Genomic DNA, 20,663 nt, shown 5'->3' with positions numbered 1-20,663 from the left:
TGATCTGGACACTAGACGTCTGTGGATGCAGCCCAAAATTAGCTTCCCCCCACTGCTACATCACACTGTTGTTAAGCTTGTGGCCCACTAGGACTCCTAGTTCCTTTTCTCATGTACTACTGAATGCCGGGTGTCCCCCATCTTATATTTGTGCAGCATTTTTTTATTTTTTATTTTTTGTGCAGCTCTACACAATTTTTTTTTGTTTGTATTTTTGTGTATGCAAACCACTTTGAGATCCTTTAGATAAAGTGGTCTTTAAATTGAAATAATATTATATTTGTTGGCATCCATCTGTTTTGAGAAACATTGGATGAAGTCAGGGGATGAACAGGGGATGAAGTCAAACTGCACTAGCAGCACCGAAGTGACCCCCACAGGGCGCAAGCCTGGGCAGTGTTTCTGAAGGTCCTCAGCTGTCCAAATGACAAGATTCCAGTACTTTCGGATTCGGCGCAACCCGAAATTGCACAACCCAAAGCGTCTGTAACCCGAGGTATGGCTGTAGTTTTGAAAACTGTTGATTTCACCTGTCCTTTAATAATTTTTTATTGCCCCTGGCTGTTTTATAAATTTGATTTTATCAGCATTTTCATATATCGTTTTATGTACCTTAAATTGCTTAGAGGAGGGTGGTTGTTTCTTTTGATTCAGCAATGTCTCCGAAAATTTTTACACATCACTTGTGGAGACAAGCGAACTAATGCCAGTGCACTGGAAGAAGCAAAGATCACCAGTGTTGAAGCAATGATTCTTCAACATCAGCTTCGTTGGACTGGCCGTGTTGTGCGGATGCCTGATGATCGTCTTCCAATCTAAATAAAAGGGTAAACTTGCACACTGGCCAGTTTCCGTTTTGACTTGAAATGTTTGTTTCGGTACTCTCTGCAACGACACCCCCCTGAGAGAAGCCAGGGCTCCACCTGGCGCCCACTACTCATAACTCTAGCAAAGGAAGCTCAAATGAGTAGCAGGGATATTCTGTCTGCATGAGCCTTCGCAAACTTATTGCTCTCTTCCTATCGGCCCCAGCCAGAACAGTTTTGGACTACAACTCCCATCAACCCCCAGTCAGCAAATCTGTTGGATGCTGCCTTCCAAATCATCCAGAAGGCATCTGTAGGCTGATAGATAAACTTGGCACAATAGTTGTCAACAACTTTGCCACTTGTGCTTCTAATAACTGCTTTAAAATGAGGGGGGGGGGAATACTGAATAACTCACATTCCCACCCCCATTTCTGGTCAGTTAGCCTACCTCACAGGGTCGTTGTGAGAGAATCAGGAATGCCCCTTGCTAAACAAAAATTGCTCCAAGAAGTGTTAAATGGGGGGAGGCGCGCGCGCAGACACTCACACACACACACACAGACGAGTGCACAGCCTTGGGGAAGTTTCGGGAAGCCTGTTTTGTCATTCTGGATGTTCTGTCCGGGATGTGTGACAGGAGGGGAAATCCGAGCCAGTGGGGGGGGGCTGTTATGGGAATCCGCCCCTTCTTAGGAGAAAAGGCTTCCTGAGATCAGCTGTGAGCCAGGAAGTGAGGGGAAGGCCAGCGGTTGAGACAAAACCACAGAAGAACCTCCTGAAGAGAACCAGCCCAGACTCGGAAGGCAAAATCTTTGCTACTGGTGAGTCCCCCGTCTTAAAAATAAAAATTTAGGACTCCATTTACTGTTGCCATGACAGCAGCATGCAATGCAGTGCCTTTAACAAATCATAGCATAAAAGGATCTCTGCCCCAATGAGCCTGCAATGGCATGGCATACCTGTTGCTCTCCCAATGTTCCCAGGGGCCACCCCATCTCCTCCCTTAGTACTTTGGGGCCCTCGCTAGTCATGGAGAGCTGGGCTAACCTGTCAATTTTGGTTTCTCTCATATTCTCGTTTTTCCCCAGCCTTGAGTTCAGTCCTAGACATCAGTTTACAATTAAAACATCTCTCTCTCTCTCTCTCTCTCTCTCTCTCTCTCTCTCTCTCTCTCTCTCTCTCTCTCTCTCTCTCAGCTGCAAATTTCAATTGCCTAATTTCAATTATGTTTTTAGTTACTTCTTTTGACTGTTGATAATTTTAATATTTTGTTTTATAATTTTGTAAATCATTTAGAGGTGTTGTGGTTTTTTATTTTAAGAAAAAAATCTAATGGTTTACAAATTTTGTTAAATAAAATAAATGCTAGGTGCCGCTGCCCTCTGCTCACTCTGCTTGCCACCCCTGCCTACCCGCCAACCCCTCCTCCCTTTACACCACACTCACCTATCCCCTCCCGGCTTGCCCCACACATTGCCTCTTCCCCTCTCAGCTTGCCCCTCCGCTCCCTGATCATCATGACCCCCCTTGCTTTTAAAGGAAGCGGGTGGGCTTCACAGAGCGGTTTGCAAAGCACCTCCCCCCATCAAACAGCTCACCTGGGCCACCTGCCATCATGCTAAAGTTCACCACCTACTGGCAGCCACATGAACTACAGTGTGATGACAGCCTTGCATTTTTATGTATATAGGAATAAAGACCATTTGTGCCTGTAAAATCTTTCAGGTGGTCATACTGCTTCACTTGCAATTGGTGCACATCCTCTTGTTTCCTGCTAAAATCTTGCAAGTTTTAATATCACAAATTTTCCTGAGTTGTAGTTTCTTGTCCTACTTTTGTTGCCCTATAGTACAAGAGTGCCACTCCAGACGGCAATAATGTGGTAACATTGCAGAACTAATAAACCGGAGTGACCTGTGGATGGTCCAGTGTAAATCTACCATTACTGTAATGCACTCCTACTGCATCAATAACATGCTACAGAATATACCCACCAAAACACCGGCCGTCTGGAGGGGTCCTTCTTAGTTACGTAAGTTGTAAGCTTGGAAAATGCTGAATATTAAGTATTTTACATAAGTTGAGTTTTGATGACTCTTTCACACAGGATTTGAAGCTGCCCAAGCACTGAAGGAAGATGCAGCGGATAATACTGACAATCGCATTTCTCCTGTCACCCGCTTTCCCTTCCCAAGAGGACATTCTTTGGTTCCACGGATCAAAAGGTATGGCAAGAAGAGAGGCAACTGATGGGAGAGGCTTGGCAGTGTGGCTGCTTTGCTGCTCCAAAGCTGCATGCAGATTCTCCAGAGCTCCATGAGGTCCAGCACCTTGCTTCCTGGAGCAACTCCTGCCATATCATCCAGAGGACCCCTTTCCAACCTTTTAATACTGTGTTGGGTTAAAACTGGTGGGATCCCCCAGTCTTGAAACTCTTACTTAGCAGACCCTGTGGTCCCCTTTAATTTGTGTTGTGGTTAATCTGGGGGCATCACTGCACACTTCAGTGCATTGTGTAGAATCATAGCAGGTTCACATTGAAAACTTTTATAGGGGATCAGGCATTGGTGTTATTGTCCTGGTTCAAAGGCCATATGAAGGGATATCCTTGGTGTTTCCCATGTACACTTAGTACCTGAGCAGCAGACTGAGCAGACACAGTCTATAGCACTAGGGCAAGAGGCACTGAAGCAGCTCAGCCCAGCTAACCAAGACCGCTGAGTACAGGGCAGTGTAACAACAGTAACAACAACAACAACAACAACAACAACAACAACAACAACAACTTCACAGGGTCATTGTGAGAATAGAAGGCTGAGAGGTGATATGAGAGCCACCTTCAAATATCTGAAGAGCTTCATATGGAAGATAAAGCAAGTTTGCTTTCTGCTGCTCCAGAGAGGAGGACCTGAATTAACTGATTCAAAGGAGATCCCAACTAAACATTAAGATGAGCATTCAGATAGTAAAAGCTTTTGGCAAGTGGAATGGACTCCCTCGGAAAGTGGTGGCCTCTCCTTCCTTGAAGGTTTGTAAACAGAGGCCAGAGGACCATCTGTCAGGGATTCATTAGCTGTGGTTCCTGCATTGTAAAGGTTTGGACTAGATGACCCTTGGGAGTCCCTCCCAACTCTATAATTCTATGATTGTAAGAAAATAGGAGTTCTTTCTTGTAATCTACTTGTAAGCTCTGGAATAAAAGATAAGTGTTGCAAGCTTATCTCTTCCTCTGATGCAATACCATGCAAATGTTGTATATTATTAATTGTTCCCCCCTTCCATTGTTCCTTTTTTGGGGGTGGGGGGAACACAGGAGTTCCACTAGACCAGCAGTACGCCAGCCTTGGGGCGCCTGAAGTCCTCTTGCATTGCCCCGTCCCTGAAGGCAATTCCACGGTGGGATGGAAAATGAGCAGCGCGTTCCGTGGGATTTTGAAGGCAGTGAGAAGAGATGGCAGCCTTGTTTTGCAGAACACCAGCCTGGCTCAGAATGGGGAATACAGTTGCCATGATCTCGCCACTGGGCGGTTGCTGCGGAGAATTCATCTGAAGCTGGGCTGTGAGTAGACAAGACAATTACAGTCCACATTCCTTGTGTCTCAAGTTCTTGATGTTTGGTCTTTTGTGACTCTGCCCCTCTCTGGTTGATTCCCCACCAGAGTCTAGCTAAGAGTCTGCCTTTCTGTAATCCAGGATTTCCCAAACTTGGGTCTCCAGCTGTTGTTGGACTATAATTCCCATAATTCCCATAATTCCCATTATCCCTAGCTGCAGGACTAGGACAATGGGAACTGTAGTCCAAAAACAGCTGGAGACCGAGACTTCCGGGTTAGCGCCTACGGTAATGGCTGAATTCCTCTGATTGGGAGGAATTTGCTTCGTGGAAATTAGAGTCTGGCCGCCACGGCGAAGGCGGGGACCCACAAAAAATCACAGGCGGGAGAAGCCTGTGAACGTGGGATTCGGCTGGCACCTTTTGCACCTCTCCTACTTGCGGGGAAACCCGGTTTCGGGGATCCGGAGCAACGTGGGGTGAGTGGTGCGGTGCTTCAAATTGACTGCTTCTTTCATGGAGTGAAGCCACATTGCTGTTGCCGGAGAGCTCTGACTTTTTCCTGTGGACAATTTGATCTTAAAACAACTACCTGTGAGTAGAACGGAAAATTGGATTTTTAAACGTCTTAATTTGGCACCGAAACGGGGAGGTTTCAAACAGGAAGTCCACCTTCCCCTTTTGTAAATAGACTGAAGCAAAGAGGCTGCAAGCTAAAGTCTTGGAAAGCCTTCCATAAAGGATTAAACTTCCATCGGCTAAAATCATCAAACCCCCCTTGGAAGCAGGAGAAGAGGGGGGAAATTTTGGATTGCGTAAGCCTGCAGGAGAGAGTGAAGAAAGTCAAAATTACCACTGCTCTGAACCTGGAAACGGGCTATTAGTAAGACTGAAGTTTTGGAAATGCTCATTGAATGTGAATTGATCGTTTGTTGACAGCTAATTAAATAAGAGAAATACATTGTTTCCATTGTCTCCTGCGTTTAAAAAGGAGTAAAAGTAACTGAAAATTGAAACTAACTTTATTGCTTGAACTGTGCCTAAAAGGATTGATACAAATATCAATCCCCCCTCTAGAGGGAGCCTTTGAAACTGTTACAAGAGTTGAGCTGGGGGAATCTCCAGCTGCAAGATAAAAAACCGTGAGAACCAGGGATTGACCTTGGATCGGTAAGAATGTCGACAGAAGAAGCCTTAGTGATTGCATTATGCAAGATAAGTGATTCATTGGAACAGCTCCATAAGAAGACGGATGTGATGACTATCAAAATTGATAACTTGGGACAAAAAGTGACTAATTTGGGACAAAAAGGGAACATTATTACAGAAACTATTCAGGAATCGATACAGGGATCTACTTTGACATGGCAAATTGAGGAGAAGACGGGGGAGAAAGTTGTTGTTGTGGAACCTAAAGTAGCACAAGTGGAGAGGGAGAGAGCCCCAGCCTTACAGATGCAATTTGATGACTATAAAAGTTGATGCCTTGTATGATTATAACGTCCACAGGAATTTACCCTTAGCCATGGCAACATCCTAATGATTTGGTTTTTGTTTCAATTTACTATATACCATAATTGGCAGGGAAGGTAAATGTCACATTATTAAAAAAAGAGGGTTTCATACTTATGAATATCCTCTTGCATCAGCTGGGCAGCAATTTTTCTTTTCAGTTTCCCAGTCTCAAACAACCAAGTTGCCAACTGACACCAGTACCTCAATTGCTGTTTTTGCACTTTCTTTTGAGATAATCACATTTCCCACAATGGCATTATTCCCTGTGTTTGTGGTGTTTATTGTGTTAAAAATCCATTTACACTTTGTTCAAGACTGCTTTCAACCATTTTCAGGGTGGCTTATAATGCCTGTTTAGTTCTTTTGCATATTTCTTGTAGAATTGCTGTCCAAAAGGGTTGGATCAAAATCCCACTACATGTGGAGGTATGTGCCTGTAGAGCTGCAGCCTCTCCGGCCCAATTAAAAAATTGAAAGAAGCTTAGTGATTTAAGTCACCTCCCACAGACCAAGACCAGAGGTTCCTGGTTGTGTCAGCACTAATTTCTGTGGTGTTAAGTACCATCTATAAGTAAGTTCCCTTCTTTTAGCTAAGATGGCTTTCAAGGGAGGTTTAGACCACATTTCAGTCTATTGGGTAGGGTTTATTTCGTAGCCTATGTCGTGCTCCTATTGTTTTTTGATTGTGTTGAGGGATTCTGGAGAAGTATCTTGTATATTGTGGATACCATCTTCTAGCCGTGTCCCTCTGCTGTCAGGCGAAGGTTTTCAAATGTGGTCAAGGGCCTAGTGGCTACTGATTTTACTGCTGGATTAAGAAGGTGTGGTGTGTCAGCCAAGGTATTTGGGTGTCCCCTAGTTTTGTCTTTGTGGTGTTGGTGAACAAAAATTATTCTTGAAGTGATGTAGAACATCTTAGCTGAATATGAAAATGAAAAATGTGTTTGTTGGTTGACATTTTCATGGAAAGTCAAGGTGATTTGAATCTGTTGTGGTCTTTTAACTTTTGTATGCTTTAAAGAATGGTTATGGATCCCCCCCCCCAGTTTTATTGATTTTTTATTGATGGTGTTTCCTGCTTGGCAGGGGTTTGGACTCGATGGCCCTTGTGGTCTCTTCCAACTCTATGATTCTATGCTTCTATGATCTTTTTTTTTTTTGTAAACCTCCTTGAAGGTTTTTTTTTTTATACTATCAAGCAATGCATAAATTTTATGAAATAATTAATTAAGCCACCATTTCTGCTCCTCCTCTTTCCTCCAGACCCACCTGATAAGCCTTTAGTATGGTGCTGGTCCACCACCTACCCAGCCATCAATTGCTCCTGGAGGTTGGAGACAAAGACACACCTGCCTACTTTTTTTTCCTCCACGTACAGGTAAAAAGGAGAAACTCCCTCTTATTGGTATCATAGATACAGCTGTGGCAATTCGGCTTCTCTCTTCACAGAAACGGAGGAAACAATATTTATCAAATTAAAGTGAAGCTTTCAGAAGGGCTGCAGGGCTACTGAGGAGTGCTCTGATGGTGTTTCCTGCTTGGCAGGGGGTTGGACTCGATGGCCCTTGTGGTCTCTTCCAACTCTATGATTCTACCCATGGCGCTCATAAACCAACTTGTTTCCTTAGTAGGTGTCATGGACTGGTTGGGCACAGGGATGGTGGGAGGAACCAGCTAGAAACCCCAAGGGAAGAAGGCTCAGAGCCCAGGGACTGCAGGTGGGACGACAATGAGTGGTCAGAGGAGGAAGAGGGAGCATACTGAGAAAAGGCGTCAGAAGCTGAGGAGGCAACAGGTTTTAGTGAGCAGGGAGAGTCTGTGGCAGAGAGAAGTCCAGAATCAGAGGCAGGAGAGGAATCTGGAGAGGAGGAGACTTAGGCAGCTGTGGGGAGCCAGGGACCTTTAGTCTCAGCATCTGATCCATAGGGCAAGAATTGCTGTGCTCATGAGGCCTGACACTCCTGTGCAGCTCCTGTTTTGCTAATATAGAGTTAACTCCAGCTCGCTTGGGGTGCTTCGTTGCTGGTTTGCTCTTGTCACTAGGTGGCCTGGGCAGCCCATGCTAATCTCTGACTTCTTTGCAATCCAGGCTTGGCATGGGAGGGGAAGTAAAGGAGTGTGTCCAAGCTACCACAGTGGCCAACAGCTGCTCCATTGACAATGTCCAGATGTTCTCCATCAATCCCTATGTGCTGAATGTAACAGCGGTGAACCCCCTGGGGGCAGCGACGACTCACTACTACTTCTTCCAGAATGAGATCCGTAAGTTTTCATAGAATCACGACACACATGATTTCCTGCAACTTTTCTAACGGAAGGAAACAGGATTCATGCTGACGGCAGTAACAGGCTGTTGCTCTTTAGACATTGCTGGACTGCAGCTTCCATCATCGCTGACCATTGGTCATGATGGCTGGGGCTGATGAGTCTCTAGCCAATACCTGGTCACACTAGCTAGCCCAAAGAAGGATCCCCGGTCCTCTGGTGGAGGCAGATGAGCAAGAGTCTTCCACTGCTTCGTTGGGGCAAAAGTCTGTACAGTGCAGAGATAGGGAACTTGTCCATCACTAGGGGATTTAAAAGGTTTCAAGCCACAAGGGCGAGAGAAACAGGTTTGCAGGTTCAGAGTTCTGAGGGCACATTGTGTTATTCAGAGTGGCTTTTACAGGGCTGGCAGGATTGACTCCGAATGTTGTCCACATTAACACCACCCATTTATAGCGCTTTAAACAAGCCTGGCTTCCCCCCAAGAATCCTGGGTAATGCAGTTTGTAAAGGGTGCTGAGAGTTGTTAGGAGGGCTCTATCCCCCTCACCGGCCTACAATTCCCAGAGTTCCTCGGGAAGGATTGTTAAACCTCTCTGGAAACTGTAGTTCCATGAGGGGACTAGTGGGGTCTCCTAACAATCCTCAGCACCCTTAACAAACTACGGTTCCCAGGATTCTTTGGGAGCCATAACCATTTAGTGCCTGGTGTGAAGGTGGCACTGCAAGGCCACACATGCTTCTTCCATCTCTCCACTTGCTTGCTGGCTTGTTTTGTATTATTTTCTCTGCACTGGCTTTGTCTTAGTCAAGCCTGACCCTCCAGAAGACTTGACCGTCTCCCAGATCCCCGGCCAGAGGAAGAAGATACTTTTGATGTGGAAGCCCCCCAGCTCCTGGAAATTCCCAGAATACTTCCCCCTCAAATACTTGATCCGGTATTCAAGGGATGGAACCAACACCAGCAAAATGGTGAGAGAGAGCACCATAAATAAGTCAGGGCTCTGTAGCTTGAGGACAAAATTGCTGCGCTTCCTGTATTTGACCGTTGTGCTTCTTCTTGCAGCCCTTCCTTAAAGCTTTGGTGCACAGGCTGCTGGCTTATTGGAGATAATAGAAATAGTAGTAGTAGTAGTAGTAGTAGTAGTGTAGCACATGGTCAGGCCAGTCAAATGACCAGCAAGAAAGCTTTAGTTGTTTGCCGGCAGTAAGCAATGGCATTGAGGAATAAGTTCCAAAGTCCGGCCCCTCCCAACAGGGGAGGCTTCCCTTTAGACAGTCTTGAATCAGGTCTTTATCCAGTCAAAAGTTACAGCATTGCGCATACTGTGATAGATACATTAGGTTCCGCCTGGAGACAGGGCATGAGGAGTTGGACATGACCCTTCCATGTACTAATTTGGTAATCCTTATCAGCCTATCTCTGTGTGTCTCTGGGTCGTGGGTGTCTGAGTGTATTTACTGGATATGGGGACCTGGCCGAGAGCAACAAAATGGCTTCCTTGCTTAATATTTTAACTCTCAAAATGGCTTCCCTGAGCAGGTTGCCACAGTACAGTGGTACCTCTGGTTACGTACTTAATTCATTCCGGAGGTCCGTACTTAACCTGCAACTGTTCTTAACCTGAAGCACCACTTTAGCTAATGGGGCCTCCCGCTGCCGCCGCTCCACTGGAGCACGATTTCTGTTCTCATCCTGAAGCAAAGTTCTTAACCTGGGTTAGCGGAGTCTGTAACCTGAAGTATATGTAACCCGGGGTACCACTGTAGTAGTAGTAGCAGCAGTAATTTATTTTTGTACCCCAGCCACTCTAGGCGGTTTCCAATGTAATATCATGGCCCACTTGGATACGAGTCAGACTATCAGCTAAGCATGGCTGATAAGTCTGAAACACAATTGCAAGCAGGACCTGTAAGAAATTGTGCTGTGAATTTTAGGGGGAGGGGGGTCCAAAATCTGTGCTACCTTGGTTCCCAGGTTCCCAAACTTAATCCATTCTGGAAGTCTGTTCCAAAACCAAGGCATGCTTTCCCATAGAAAGTAATATAAAATGGATTAATTTGTTCCAGACTTTTAAAAACAACCACTAAACAGCAATTTAACATGAATTTTACTATCTAATGAGACCACAGATCCATAAAAGGAAAGCAATAAACAATGTACTGCAGTGACACAATCAATCCATCAATTCCACACAGTCACAAAAACAAAACAAAAAAGCCACAAAAACAAAAACGCAAAATTGTAGGAATGAAAATCACGGGAGACGAGTAGTAGGTGTCATGTGAGAGGCGTCTGCCGGGGAAGTCCCGGGACCTCTCTTTTATTGAATATTACAAGCATTGCCACAGGTGTGGTTGTGGCTGATTGGTTGATACAAACACAAAGAAACTCATTGCCTATTGGTTAATGCAAATGCAAGGCGGGAATTACATGTGAGGGGTGGGAATTACATGTGAACATTAATCACTGGTAGATTAAAGGCTGGGAAACGAGGTTGGGACTAGGCAAGCATGAAACCTCCTAATTAATTATATGGCATAAAACAATTACTAATGATTGATCATAACATGAAAGAATACAACAATCAAGTTCTATAGATGTGCTCGGCTATGCATGGAGAACAGGTCAACATGAACTTAAGATGAATTGAGCAAAGGAAAGAATGTCTTGGTGTTTGGAACAGGTTCGTACAGTGTGTGCAGAAACAGAGAAAGGATCATGAGCGAGAGTTCTCAGAATGCAAGAGAAAAGAAGCAATGCTTCCCATAGCAAGACTTCCCATAAGGCCACAGTTATGTGTAGAAAGAGATGCAATGCTTCCCTATAATGCAACAATTATGTGCAGAGGGAAAACATATGTGCAGAAGGAAAACTTCCCTTTATCTCCCCCTTTCTTTTCTTTTTTGCGAGGCGTACTGGGTAAATAAGGCAAAAATATTTCGGGATTAGTGGTGTGCCAGCAAATGCCCAAAATAAGTTCGCCAGGGAGGATGGGACAGAAGATACTACGAGATACGTGGTTTGCCAACGCATGCTCGAAATAAATCTGCCCATATCTCCCCTTTGGTTTACAATTGGTATCGCCACTTTGCAAAATAAGCAGCGAGGATTTTATTGGGTGGTTGAGGGGGAGAGAGAAGCCGAGAGAAAAGACTTATGAGGCCAGGAATGCATTGGAGGAAGCAGCATAGTAAGATCAACATGCAAATTATGACAATAGCATATTGAAAGAGATTACGAAGCCAAGTAAGGTTTGGCAGCCAAGCGGTAAGCCACTGGGTGAAAGAATCCCAGAAAGCAGGAAAACCAACATCCTGTTTGATATGATGTGTGAGATTTTGCAAATGAGAGATTTGTTTTTGAATAGCCTTAGAATTGTCAGTGATATTAAAGCAGCACATGTTTTCCACTTGTTCGCATCCGTAGTGATGGAGCATCAATAGATAATCGATAGCAGCGCGGTTCTGCAAGACGCCATGCTGGAGTTCACTCTGCTCCTTATTCAAAAGATGAAGGGCTTGTGATGTAAAGTTCAGAGCCTTTGCTGCGGAGCAAGCTAAAGAGTTAATATTTCTGCTATTCCGGACAGCCAATCCAGGAACTCCTAAAAGAGAGACAGCTAGAGAAATATATTCAGATCTGCTAGGGAGAGAAACAGAATCGTTATAATCATTAGTCAATTGCACAGGGCGTCAATATCGAGAGCAGGACAAATGATGCTTTTTTGGTAAAATAATAGACATACGGCTTAAGCAGCAGGGCGTGCCATGGCTGATGTTTGCAGGAATGTAATTAAACGTGAAGCCTGGACACGACCAAAACCAGCCGTCAGGCAGCTCTGTGTATTTATATATATATGAAATATTTACATAATCAGAACAATTGAAGTTATCCTTGCCCATTTTTACACTGTTGGTTTTTGTGCAGCTCACCATACGGGCACAAGTAACATTAAAGGAAGCCACGTATGGGGTCATGGAATTGGCTGCGTGGAGAAATGATGCAAAACTTTAACAGCAGCTGCCAGCTCAGAATGCTGGGCAAACTTCTGTGGAAGAATGTAGAGGCTGTGCCATTTATCATTTTGTAGCCATGCAATGACCCCCCTGGAGGGGGCTCCATTAGTAAACACAGTAAGGGCATCCAACGGGACAGAGCTACTGCGCTATGCTTAAATTCACTTTGGTTGGCTGCCAAATTTGGATTTGCTCCGGCAAGCAAGGACATGGCATGGCTCAGATCGTACTTAGGACGGTTAATGATTGACTGCAAAGCCTTCTTACAGTCAGTGTTTGCATTTTCAAAAGCCAATTTTTTCATCAGTTCATTCTGGGCTGTAGTATTATCAACCTGCCTGGTGACTGCTTCTTTCAATCTATCTATAAATTGATGGTAGGGCTCTGAATGTTGTTGTTTAATATTAACAAAAGAGCTAATAGGGAAAGCAGAAGGCAATTCCCCAGCCCACACAGATTCCTCCTCTAAGGACAGAATTCCTTTCTGCCTAGCCAGGGAAAGTGAGGTGCGCACAGCTCCTGTAGGAGAGCACGCAGGGGTTGTGGCAGGCAAAGCAGGCAAAGGAGGAAGGGGAGGGGTGGATGGGTTTGTGGGCTGAGGTGTAGGGAGGGGTTGGCAAGGCTGCAATGGAGGCAAAAGCTTAGGATAAGGAGGGGAGGGATTGTCTGCAACAGCCAGAAGGGCAGGGGCCGAAGGAGACGCCTGGGGTCCTAATTTAGCAACGGCAGCTGCACATTTCTGCCAGGTGAGCAGACAATGAATTGAAGCCCTCGGTTCTGCAAAAAGGGTCTTCCCGATCTGTTGCCAAGTCCCCACCTCAAGAGACCCCCTTTCGGGGTAGGAGGGATATTGGCAATTGATCTCACCAAGGAGCTGTTCAATTTCTTTTAAGGAAACATGAACACCCACAACACGCTGCCTAACTAGAGAAAAAAGTTCCCTGGCATGCTCTTTCTGCATTCGAGTCAAATCGCCCCCCATACTCACGAAGTAGCGCGCTGAGACTTTTCCAGTCGAGTGAAGTACAGGTGCTAGGCTGCGTAAGGGATCTGGCACGTCCGGGGTCACCAGATGTAGGAATGAAAATCACGGGAGACGAGTAGTAGGTGTCATGTGAGAGGCGTCTGCCGGGGAAGTCCCGGGACCTCTCTTTTATTGAATATTACAAGCATTGCCACAGGTGTGGTTGTGGCTGATTGGTTGATACAAACACAAAGAAACTCATTGCCTATTGGTTAATGCAAATGCAAGGCGGGAATTACATGTGAGGGGTGGGAATTACATGTGAACATTAATCACTGGTAGATTAAAGGCTGGGAAACGAGGTTGGGACTAGGCAAGCATGAAACCTCCTAATTAATTATATGGCATAAAACAATTACTAATGATTGATCATAACATGAAAGAATACAACAATCAAGTTCTATAGATGTGCTCGGCTATGCATGGAGAACAGGTCAACATGAACTTAAGATGAATTGAGCAAAGGAAAGAATGTCTTGGTGTTTGGAACAGGTTCGTACAGTGTGTGCAGAAACAGAGAAAGGATCATGAGCGAGAGTTCTCAGAATGCAAGAGAAAAGAAGCAATGCTTCCCATAGCAAGACTTCCCATAAGGCCACAGTTATGTGTAGAAAGAGATGCAATGCTTCCCTATAATGCAACAATTATGTGCAGAGGGAAAACATATGTGCAGAAGGAAAACTTCCCTTTACAAAATAAATAGCAAAAACAGACAGACTTCAGTGTAACACTCAAAATGTTTTTTTTATAATATTTATTGAATTTTCCATTATAAACATACAAATACAAAACAACTACAATAAAAGACAAAAAACAAAAAACAAAAACAAAAAAACCCAACAAGTATAATTTCCAGTCTTATTTTCTCAAGCTATTTTTCCCGACTTCCTCATACCTCCCCGTTCTGTTTTCTAATTTAATTATCCTGTCAGCAAATCCATTCCCATATTTCCCAAAATTTTTCGATAAATCCATTCCTTTCCTTAATCAAGGTCTCTGAAAAAGCCACAATATTTTAAGACCCCTGTCTATCTAACATTCATCAATCTTATAATATTTATTAAGATAGATTTTGAATTTCTTCCAATCTTCTTCCAATGTCTCCTTCTCCTGGTCGCGGATTCTGCCCGTCATCTCCGCCAGTCCCATATAGTCTGTCATTTTCATCTGCCATTCTTCCAAGGTAGGTAGATCTGGTGTCTTCCAATACTTTGCAATAAGAATCCTTGCTGCTGTTGTAGCATACAGAAACAAAGTTCTATCCTTCTTTAACACCACATGGCTAACCATACCCAGGAGAAAGGCCTCTGGTTTCTTCAAGAAGGTATACTTAAATACCTTTTTCATTTCATTATATATCATTTCCCAGAAAGCCTTAATCCTCGGGCATGTCCACCAGAGGTGAAAGAATGTACCTTCACTTTCTTTACATTTCCAACATTTGTTATCTGATAAGTGGTAAATTTTTGCAAGCTTGACTGGGGTCATGTACCACCTATAAATCATTTTCATAATATTCTCTCTCAAGGCATTACATGCCGTGAACTTCATACCGGTGGTCCACAACCTTTCCCAGTCCACAAACATGATGTTATGACCAATGTCTTGTGCCCACTTAATCATAGCTGATTTGACCTCTTCATCTTGCGTATTCCATTTCAACAGCAAGTTATACATTTTTGACAAATTCTTAGTATTGGATTCTAACAGTTCTGTTTCCAATTTTGACTTCTCCACCTGGAAACCAATTTTCCTATCCAGCTTGTAAACCTCCATTATTTGATAATAATGGAGCCAATCTCGCACTTTATCTTTTTACTATCTAATGAGACCACAGATCCATAAAAGGAAAGCAATAAACAATGTACTGCAGTCACACAATCAATCCATCAATTCCACACAGTCACAAAAACAAAACAAAAAAGCCACAAAAACAAAAACGCAAAATAAATAGCAAAAACAGGCAGACTTCAGTGTAACACTCAAAATGGAAGTGTGTCACTCAAAACGGAAGCGTAACACTCAAAACGGAGCATGCTCAGCTTCCAAAATAAGTTTGCAAACCAGAACACTTACGGTACTTCCAGGTTTGCAGTGTTTGGGTTCCAAGTTGTTTGAGTGCCAAGGTGTTTGAGAACCAAAGTACCACTGTAGAAGGGTATAATTAATATAATATAATTAAGCAGGGCATGGAGTGAGTGGGCAGAGAAAGCTTTTTCTCTCACTCTCTTGACACTAGAATTTGGGGACCTCCGATGAAAGTGAATGTGGGAAGATTCTGGATAAAAGAAGCCCCTTCTCCACACATTCCCACAGGAAGCAGCAATGGACACCAACTTGGATGCCTTTAAAGTTGCTTCAGGTCTCTGCCCTCGCATTTTATCTTCACAACAAACTTTGAAGTGGATAAGGCAGAGATACTGTGATAGGAATTTTGAGGTTGGACTTCCGGGTTAGCGCGAAAGGCTAATGGCGGATTCCCTCCGAGCTCCGGAAGGAATCGGCTCTGTGGAAGACGGGTCCTGTCGTGGCGGCGATGCGGGGACCCTCAAAAACCACAGGCGCGGAAGCCTGTGGACTTGGTGACACGGTGGGCACCATTTGCGCCCCCCCAACCCGCGAAGAAGCCTTTTTAAAGTTGAAAAGCTGTTGAAAATAAAGAAGAAATAAAACAAAAACAAAGTAACTTGACTGTTGGAGAAAGAATACTAAGTAACTAGAATCCCTCTAGAGGGGGTTCGGAGACATTACAATGGCTGCAGATGGAAAAATACAGGCTGAGCTGGAGAGAATGTTTTCTTTCGTGGGAAAGCTACAAGAACAGAATGAAGCTTTGGCTACAGATGTTACGACCTTGAATTTTAAAGTAAATAAACTTGTTGACGGCACCAAGGACTTGACTCAAGAAAATTTTGCAGCTGAACAAGAAGAGAAATGTGTTGTTTCAGAGGAGCGAGAAGGAGGAGCTGAAAAGCCGCTGGTGAAAAAGGACAACCAGAGGCCTTTAAAAATGGATTATAAGGAAAATAAGATCTGGAGGATTAAAATTCAGTTTGAAATTGAGAAGGAAGATTGCAGAGACTTCCCCATGGGGATATCGGAAGACCTATGGATTATAAGCTTGTATAAGGCAAAAGATGGAGCTTTTGGAACATTTGGGGCACTTGGATTTAAAAGAAATATGAAACATGATTTGGGCTCCATTCTTGAACATGGAGGTCTGGTTGGAAGAAATATTGATCCTATTGGGACAGAGCTTCTCCGAGACATGATATTCATTACAAAGGACTACCAACAAAACCGGCTGAGAGGGACTGAGAGAGATTTAAGGGCCTCGGACGTGAGGGATCCAGGCTGAGAATTGACTGGTTGATGGACATCTTCTGGGGATCAAAACCGGGAAAGGGGGGGGGAGAATTTTGGAACTTAAAGGGTGTATAACTATAAGTTGTTCTTTGTTATTTGCTTTGTAATTATTATAAAAATTGGGAAATTTGTGGAAGGGAACTTGGGTCGACCTTAGAAAAGGGTGTAATGATGTGCATTGTGGTTTAATCTAAGTATATAAGCTAAATTTTTAAGTTAAGTATATATGTTTATAAGTTAAGTATATAAGTTAAATTTATAAGAACTTGCTGAACTAACTATTGGAATTGGGATACAAGAAGGGGAGGTGTGGGGAAGTCAGGGAAAATGGCTAAGAAATTAAGGATTTGAAATTATACATGTTTGTCTCTATATGTGTATGTTTGTATTGTATATTGTGTGTGTCTATATAAACTGTGTAAAACCCAATTAAAAAATTTATTTAAAAAAAGGAATTTTGAGATTTTAGATATATGTTAAGTGTTCATAAGTGTTACCAACCAAGCACGTATATAGATCAGGACAGGAAGACCAACCTGAAACCATTTTTGATTCCCAAACTGACCAAATGTTTTCTCTGCAAGGTCAAAGGAAAATGGAAAAGTCTCCCTGTTGTCTTTTCCTTCACAAATCCAGTCTTAAGGGCACATTTAAGATATGAATAGGGTGTGAGCCTGTGATGTGGCTCAGGAACTAAGTATTTATCATTTCAAACTACTGGCCAGGCTCCCCAGGCAATCCAATCAAGTGACCATTAAACAGTTAACCTGGCAGACAGGAGGTTAAACAAAGCACTCAGATTTGGCCTGTAGACCGCCATTTCTGTGATGTAGGTATGATGTATCTGGGGGTGGCCTTGGACTCCAGGGAGGGAATTTAAAATGTCTATATAAGGACAGGCACACTTTTGTTCTGAGTTCCTCCTTCCTTCTGCATGTGGTGAGTGAGGACCCTGTTGCAACAGATCAATAAAGATCAGGCTTACTAGCTGCATTGCTTCTCAATATTCTCTGGTTGGCCTCTGTTATTTTCTCCTACCAATAGGGAACCTACGTTAAGGACTCTATATGGGCTCTTGGATACCCCACAAGGGGGAAAAGGGCAGATTTTTCTTTACAACAATACCAGAACTGGCTGAAGCATTGTGTTAGGGGGGGATTTGAACCCATCTCCCCACTTCCAGTCAGTAGCCACTAGACTGGGCCACACTGGCTTCTTTTTTCTTCAGAGTGGCATGGTGGGTGTCAGGTTTTTGAGAAATGAAATTACAGCTGTGGTCTTTTGTCTCTCGCAGACAAGGCCCACCGAGCAGACATCCTTTGTGTTGACTGGGATCCGCCCTGGGGTGATGTACCATGCCCAGGTGGCAGCGAAGGACTTCCTCGATCACGGCGAGTACAGTGCCTGGAGTCCGGCAGCATCAGGGGCAGCCTGGATGCCAGAGTGATGCGCTTGAAGAGCATCTGGAGTTCCTGTGGATTTCGGATGTGCCCCCACTTCCCAGGGATGGCCAAGAGTTCTTCATCACCTTTTGCAATTCTGGAGTTCACACAGAGCCTGAAGTCTAATTTCTATTTGCATGGGGAAATTTCAGCTCCTTTTCCTCCTTTTCCTTTACTGGGAACTAATCTGACTCCCCTTTTTATAAATGTGACAAATGTATACTCTCATTGCACTCTCAGTTGTTTCCCGGTTTCCCCCTCCCCTCTGTATTTTCAGTTTATTTTTCTATTTGCATTTCTCACATTCATTATTCTCCCTGCATTTTGGTATGTCCTTGTGCCAATAAACATTCTGTATAAAAAATGACAACAACAGTTTCTTGTTGAAAAAGAAAAAACCTAGTTTCTTTCACACACCCTCCCCAAAAGATCATAGACCACCAATCCGGAAGTTTCTGACAAGGGCTTTTTGAGAAAGCACTATCTATATCACACTGCAACCAATGGCAGTATTCAAATTTATCTTAAAAGAATTAATAACATCTCATTACTCAAAAGGCTCAGATCAGCCAATCTTTTTATATAATGTTACTGTTGGAAAATAAGAGCAAGAACATAATAAAAGCCTCCTGAATCAGGCCAGTGACCCAACTAGTCCAGCATCCTGTTCTCACAGGGGCCAACCAGATGTCCTTGTAAGCAGGACATCAGATTTATATTATATTATATTATATTATATTATATTATATTATATTATATTATATTATAATATTAGTCCAATCACTGCATTAGTATAGGATACTTCAGTTATTTCTGTTTACATTTTATGAAAATATGCATTTTAACAGTATTGCACATTTATTCTTATATTAACAATACAATTAAAATTACTACTTAAAGCAATGAATACATAATTGCATTGCACAGTTAAGCAGTATGAAAATGTGCAAACAATGTTCTTACAAACAATTGTTAACAATGCCTAATATCTTTCTTATTGTGATTAGTGTTACCTTTATTGCTACTAATACCAGTGGCTTACAAGATCAATCCCTATTCTGGGGTCTGGAAACCAAGCCTTCTGAGGAATGGTTGAAGGAGCTGGGATTGTTTAGCCTGGAGAAACTGAGAGCAAACAGGAGCTGCTCAAGAGTGGAGAATGGACTAGCTAGGAAGGTGGCGGCCTCTCCTTCCTTGGAGGTTTTTAAGCATCTGTTATGAATAAACTAGCTGAGATTCCTCATTGCAGGGGGTTGGGCTAGATGACCCTTGGGTCCCTTCCCACGCTATGATTCTATAAGTACCAGTGATAAGACAGTCCACAAAAGGAAAAGGGGCTGGAATGGAGGAGGGAGGGGAAAGAAAACTCCTGGCACTCATTCTTTCTTGCTACAGAACTAAAAGATTTCCCAAGATCAGAGCAGGCAGAACACTTCTTCTTGCTTCATTAACAAATTACAAAGCACTGGACGAAAAAAACAGAAACAATGATAGGCACACATAATAACCTATTTCCAGGCCCATTTCTCTCCACATCCTTCAACTTGAGGTTTGGATAGAAAGAGCTGAGGACTGGAGTTGAACTCCACAGCAAGAACAAATCTAGGAGAGAGCGTCATGCTCTGTCAAGAATTCTCTTTGAAAATCATCCACCTGGGAAGGGAGCCAACCGAGGTGAAACCCTAACACATGGCCCAGGCTAGCCCATTGGTGTGGGGAACCAGAGGTTCAATTTCACTCCACTGTGAGAGATATAATTTATGATGCTTTTTATTGCCGTTTTTTTTTTTTTTACAAGGGATGCGGGTGGCGCTGTGGGTAAAACCTCAGTGCCTAGGACTTGCCGATCGTATGGTCGGCGGTTTGAATCCCCGCGGCGGGGTGAGCTCCCGTCTTTCGGTCCCAGCTCCTGCCCACCTAGCAGTTCGAAAGCACTCTTAGGTGCAAGTAGATAAATAGGTACCACTTTATAGCGGGAAGGTAAACGCCATTTCCGTGTGCTGCGCTGGTGCAGGCTTGCCAGAGCAGCGATGTCACGCTGGCCATGTGACCCGGAAGTGTCTCCGGACAGCGCTGGCCCCCGGCCTAAGTGAGATGGGCGCACAACCCTAGAGTCAGACACGACTGGCCCGTACGGGCAGGGGTACATTTTTTATTGCCTTTTTAGAACAAATGTTGCTCTTATTAATTTTTTTTTTTTATAAAAGTCATAAGGTTATAATGGTTGGGAGATTTTTATCTGGGGCTGTTCTAATATTGTAAAAATGGAAAGGAAGAAACGATTTGTTAGAAAATGTAAAGGCAATATTAAGTTAGGAATTGCAGGAGAAATAATTAAGACGAAAGGCTATCAGAGATGCTGAAGGAAGTCCAAATAAGGATATATGTATAATAATTTGTGTTAATTTGTCTTAATTTTTTTGTATGCTTACTTACTTTATCAAACCTTTATTAGGCATTATGGAAATAAAACCTTAAAAGAGAAAATAACATATAAAAGCCTTGAAATATATATAAAAAAGGCAGCAGTTTGCTAAGTACATATATATATATACATATAGAGTCAGTGGTTTTCCTTGTTAACCTGCTCCTTGGAGGACTGCTGCCAAAAACTCGGCTACCCCCGCCGTTACCCTTTGGTCAACGTCGGATAGGTAGAATCCCACACA

The 20,663-nt window shown here is 43.5% G+C and overlaps 1 protein-coding gene across 2 annotated transcripts; it reads left to right on the top strand.

Moving 5' to 3' along the window:
- Positions 1–1,392: 1,392 nt before the first annotated feature.
- LOC309360842 (interleukin-27 subunit beta-like) lies at positions 1,393–18,367 on the top strand. Of its 2 annotated transcripts, XM_081895772.1 has the most exons (7): positions 1,418–1,630; positions 2,917–3,034; positions 4,123–4,368; positions 7,141–7,255; positions 7,967–8,139; positions 8,951–9,114; positions 17,847–18,150. In XM_081895772.1, exons 2-7 carry the CDS (start codon positions 2,947–2,949, stop codon positions 17,997–17,999), a joined length of 939 nt encoding a protein of 312 aa, XP_081751898.1. In that variant the 5' UTR covers positions 1,418–1,630; positions 2,917–2,946; the 3' UTR covers positions 18,000–18,150. The 2 variants fall into 2 exon arrangements, with proteins under 2 accessions (XP_081751897.1, XP_081751898.1); XM_081895771.1 differs by lacking the exon at positions 8,951–9,114 and having other exon boundaries at positions 1,393–1,630; positions 17,847–18,367.
- Positions 18,368–20,663: the final 2,296 nt, after the last annotated feature.

Source organism: Podarcis melisellensis (assembly GCF_964234715.1).
Source record: "Podarcis melisellensis genome assembly, chromosome: 18".
NCBI lineage: Eukaryota > Metazoa > Chordata > Lepidosauria > Squamata > Lacertidae > Podarcis > Podarcis melisellensis.
This window is presented reverse-complemented; position numbering and strand designations above follow the sequence as displayed.